General features: G+C 30.8%; 1 protein-coding gene across 1 annotated transcript; it reads right to left on the bottom strand.

Annotated features, from left to right (window-relative positions):
- Positions 1 to 212: 212 nt before the first annotated feature.
- Positions 213 to 5,661, bottom strand: LOC111616561 (jerky protein homolog-like). Its single transcript, XM_023357963.1, is given in 1 exon segment — positions 213 to 5,661. A coding segment is annotated over 1 exon segment (903 nt). The 5' UTR covers positions 3,228 to 5,661; the 3' UTR covers positions 213 to 2,324.
- Positions 5,662 to 5,723: the final 62 nt, after the last annotated feature.

Here is a 5,723-nt window from a genome sequence, read left to right as displayed (position 1 = left end):
TATTTCAGTGATTATAAATGCATAAAGATCTAGCACTTACTAATGACATGAGACTGATAATTTAAAAAATTGATCTGATTAATTGCAAAATAAATTTTACAAACAACTAAATTATATTTTATAATAATTAAATATAGATTCTGTTAAGCTTTCATATTAAAATCTAATAGGGAAGCTTATGAGTCTTTATATAGTATTTATACAAATGTGTTATTTTGTTGGCTAGATATTAACTAAAATTTTCACTGAAAAATCATCATTATAATGATCATGTTAAATAAATTATATAGAAAAATTGCTTTGAAGATGGTTAAGGCTAACTGCAATCTGGAGTTCCTTAAGGATTGTGCTGACAAAAGGGTGTTTCCGATGTCTATACATAGAATTAGCATAACAAAGGAGTGCAATGCATTAAAGAGAAGGTTCCAAAATACATGTTTACGTAAGTCAATTAAGCTTCTAAAAAACAAGAAATATGGAATCTTAAAGAAGTTTATTGAATTAGAAGACATAATATACCAAATCCAGAATGATTAAAAGAAATCAATAGCAGTGTGGTAAAACTATTAAATATTTTATTTAAAACATTTTTCCTATAGTTCTTACTGCTGTATTTTATAGTAAATGGATATGATGCTTTTCTATATTTTTCTATTAAATGTAGAAAATAATTTTAACATAATCAGCTAGTTATATCTTTGATGACAATAATAAAATCACTTGACTATTTGAAAACTGATTAACTGAGTTTGATTAAATGAAAATACATGCTAAGCAGATGCATGTTTTCAGTTTACAACTTTGGATGCTTTAATGATTTTTATGTACTACTTTAAATTTAAAATAAAATTACGTTACAGTTAATTACTATAATTACAAATACTCTATCATTCCGAGATAAATTGTTTTCCTGGAAGCATCACTTACTTCTAGGATCCCTAACCAAATCCTATTTAAACTCTAAAAATTAAACCTAAATCAATAATTCCTTGATTTAGCATTTTTCTGTATCTATTACTCAAAAGTTTTAATCTTGAAGACTGTTAGTCCTAGAACAAGCATTTGTTTTATTGTGACATCATCAAAATGCCAGGATGCAATTTTTAATCATATTTTAAATTTATTTAATTTAAAATATATGTTCTCCATCTCAAATTAATAGCATTCTGTCCCTGTACATCATACTTTTCCTGTTAGCAATAGAGTTGTGCAGGTTATGTAACTAACTCCTTTCAGAAGAAAGTTTTTGAATTGAAATAACATGACTTCCAGTGCAAACCAGAAGTTCATACATAGTTAATCGGGGCCTAAAGCTTTCCATATCTGGTCTCGATTTTCATCTATCTAACTCCATTCTCAAGATTATAGGAGAACAGACAGACAGACGACAGTGGGAATTTACAGGTCTACAATTTTTTTCACATTGCAGCCCAATGATTGTTTTTAAGAAAAAGCAATACCACAAACAAATGTTAGTACATATTGTTAGTAGAGTAGAACCTCAATTATCCAGACTAATTGAGGATGAAGGAAGCCTGGATAAGGAAAAATCCAGATAATCGAAAAAAATAATAATTGACAGTGAAAGACATGCACATACAGTATGAATAATTTTTATTTGTCTAGATTTATATATACTGTAGCTTCAATGTTAAATTATTTTTTATTAAGAAATTCAATTATCGATTTTTGTTTAAAGCTAGCTGTTCTCTTTGAAGCTGTTAAATCACAAATATTTTTAAAACATATAAGTTGTCCTGAGTTACTCTTCTTAGCTCTCAAACCACTTCATGGTGACATCTAAACACCGAAAAGATTCAGAATGTGTAGGACCAATATATCTTACTTTGCAAATCTCTTCTTCATGTTCTCAATCTTGTTCATCTGAGGCAGATATTTCTTTAATTATTTCATCATTCAAAATTTCGAATCCAGGATCATTCACATCACAATTTAACCACTCAGTTACATCTTCTTCATCACATTCAGCACATATTAAAATTTGTGCTATTGCTTCCGCAATGTCTCGTACACCACTTTCTACTGTGTTACTAGAATTTTCTAATGGTCTTTTCAAAATTTTGTTCCATGATTTTCTCAAAGTTGATACATCTATAGAATTCCAACTCTCTGCTGCTATGTAGCAACAGTCTTTTATATTTATTTTCTTATGGAAGCTGATAACTGTTTCTTCATTATTTTTGTCTGCTAGCAATAATCGTCGAAGCATCTGTTTTCTATCAATATATAAGCGTTTTACTGTTTCTATCACATTGTATTACTGTCTGGTTGCATTACTGACATGACATTTGGTGAAAGAAATTTTACCGTAAACATTCATCGATTTGGTTTAAACATGCTATAGATGGGTGGGACGATGCATTCTCTAGTAATAATAATGTTTTTCTTCTTTTATCTGTGGAGTTTTGATATTTTTTTACTTCTGAAATGAATTGCTTTTCGTACCATCGTTTAAAAATTTTTCCATTCATCCAGGCTTTTTTCTGATGGTCATATTCATCCAGAAAACTTCTGATATTTTTAAAGCATCTAGGGTTCTTTGATTTCCCATTGACAAGCAGTGGGAGTCTGTGTCTGCCTGCTGTCTTGGCACACACCATAATGGTGACATGTTCTTTACTAGTTTTGTACCCTGGTGCAGTATTTTCACGCCTTGATGCTAAAGATTTGTTGGGTAGTTTCTTCCAATTTAAACCAGTCTCGTCAGCATTGTAAATAAATTCTTTGTCAAATCCTTCCTTCTCTACGAACACCTTCAATGTGTCAATGAAAGTGTTTGCTGAAGGTATGTCAGCAGAAAGCTTTTCCCTGTGAACTTCAAATTCCCTGATATCATGTCGTACTTTGAATTTTTCAAGCCAGACCAAACTTGCTTTGAAGGTGGGATTTCCATTTAATCTTGTATTAAAAAATATTGCTTTCTCACACAATAATGGACTAGATATTGGCTGTCCAGATGATCATCATTGTATGAACCACATAAACATACACTCTTCAACTTCATTTCCTGATTTTTTCATAACTTTATGCTCTGATGTTCCATCTTCTGACATTAAACAATTAGTAAACTTCATAATTTTTTCACTTTGTTTTTTTATATCCGAGATCGTTGACGTTCCAACACCATATTTATTAGATAATGAACATCCAGACTCATCGCATTTCAAAGCATTGATTATATCCAATTTAATGATAATACAGCACATTTACTTTTCAATGACATATCGGTAATATTAAAAATAAATACTGTATTTAAATCATGATCAAATTTTCAAAAAACAAACATTCGTATTGAATTTGGACTACTACTGACCAGCACTAACAGACTGCCTATTGTTTAAAGACCCTCTGGTGGCACAAGAACATGGATTTGATAAAATAAAAAGCAGTTGAAACTGTCAAATTTTTATTCATAAAAATGCAAACTATTTATCGTTTTATGATGAGTAAAATTTTTTGTCGCATTCATGGCTTTTAAGTAATGCATAAACCTTCAAGGCGTGAGGCCGTAAGCGGTGGCCCACGTCACCCATGGCCATAGAAATGATGTAATTTCAATATAAATTATTTATAAATATGTATGTCAAGTTATATTTTTATTACGACACAAAATGTGTTAAAAAGTTTACAACCACTGTGCCAGGTGAGACGTTGTTGGAACAAAAAATGTTATGCATTCCATCACATACATAGTGTTGCAATTTCGCCAAGTGCAAATCAGCAAATTCGTAAAATTTTTGTTTATTTTGAACAATCTGGATAATCAAGGTTCTACTGTAGTTGATGTCTTATGAAATATAGTATAAGAAATAGCAGTTTGGAGTGTATAGCTGATATGATATGAAGTTAGCTGTTCTTACTTTGCATGCATCTTACCTACCAGCCAATGAACTAGAAGGGAAGAGATTGTGATGACAATAAGGCCAACCCCAAACCAGTGCTAAGGGTTACCAAAGCACTTCATATGTTCATGTTCACGAAAACATTTTTGAATGCTCATGACATCACCAAAAGAGATCAATCATACATTGTGAATATTGAAAGTCTATTGTTCATTTTTATTATTCAGTTTTTCTAGCCAAATTGATCCATTTCAATTATTAATTAGCCTTAATATAGCCCAATAAAAATCTATCAGATTGTTTGATTTATTAATATATTGGATTATGCATATTATTAGGCCTATATGTTATGGACTAAGTGATTAATACAGGCATTATTCATATTACCCAGTCATTATGAATAATGACAAACAAAATCGAAAACTAATAAATTTCAGTTTTTTATCATAATTTATCAGACTGACCAGTCACTATGAATACTGCTATCAAAAAAGTTGGGAAAAGTGATGATAATAATAGACACAACCAACGATCACCTGAATAATCAGGCTAGAATTGGTTGTGTCTATATACTCATTGGGCATTAAGATGTTTATTATAAATAATAATAATACCTTGAAGAGTGATCATCTGACATACACTAGTCCAATCAACACTTCCATCTGAGTTGCACATGCATATTGCATTTAGTATCAAATTTTGAATTCATGTGACCAGTAATTAATCTTGTGCAACATTTTAATTTTACTTTTGTCTCTTAAAATAGTATTTTCTACTTTGAAAAAGTAACGATCATGAAGCAATCATTAAGTGATATGAATAGCCGCTTCAACAACTGATTAAATGAGTTAACAGCAGCAAAAAGTCAGAGTCAAAAATCAAAGCTATCAAAAGAATTTCAGTGTTTACATAGATATGATGTCGTATCTATCAGAGAAATAGAAAAATTAACTGTGCCTGTAAAAGAAGGTAATTTGATTAAATATTTATGTTCACACTGAAGAAATATTTCAGATATTGCATGATGACCATATTGCTATTGATCATGGCGGCAGAAACTATATGGAAAAAGAATTAAGTACAAAATATAAAAATATTACAAAGAATACAAAATGTGATCATAGTTTACTTGAACTTATGTGAAATTTATCAGAAAAAATCAGAAGATTCCTTAAAAAGGCTTGGTAGTTAAACCAATTTTAGTAATGAAATGAACTCGAGATGTCAGGTCGATCTTATAGATATGCAGTCGCAAGCCGATGAGCAATATAAATTTATACTCGTGACCCAAGACCACCTGACTGAATTCATTTAACTATGACCATTAAAAACCAAAAGGGCTGAAGATGCAGTCTACGTTCTTATAGACATTTTTACAATTTTTGGCGCACCCAGTATTCTTCAAAGTAATAACGGCAGAGAATTTGCCAATAATGTCATTGAAAAACTGAGTAGTATGCAGCCTGAATTAGACTAGAGCACGGAAAGCTCAAGCACTCAAAAAGTTAGTGTTCAGTAAAAAGATGAAATCAAGACGTAGAAAATATGTTTAGTTCTTGGTTGAAGACTAACAACATTTAACAAGTGGTCGGAAGGATTACGTTTTGTACAACTGATAAAAAGTCGAGGGCATCATACTGGTATAAACTGCAGTTCCAATGAGGTCATGTTTGGAGCAAAAAGTTGGATTAAAGAATTTTATACCTGATGAATCATTGACCAACATTAATTAATACAGCTACATATCAACAGAATGCCGAAAATCTATCAGGCTAGTTTAATGCTAATTATTAAATAAATTACGTAATCAATTTGGCACTAGAGGTAAGAGTTAGGCGCCATCTATCATAAAATATTAAC

The sequence above is a fragment of the Centruroides sculpturatus genome, unplaced genomic scaffold, assembly GCF_000671375.1.
Source record: "Centruroides sculpturatus isolate CEXI.00-Female unplaced genomic scaffold, Cexi_2.0 scaffold3472, whole genome shotgun sequence".
NCBI classification, from domain to species: Eukaryota; Metazoa; Arthropoda; class Arachnida; order Scorpiones; family Buthidae; genus Centruroides; species Centruroides sculpturatus.
The sequence above is the reverse complement of the archived record's forward strand: the minus strand, read 5'-3'. Positions and strand labels throughout refer to the sequence as shown.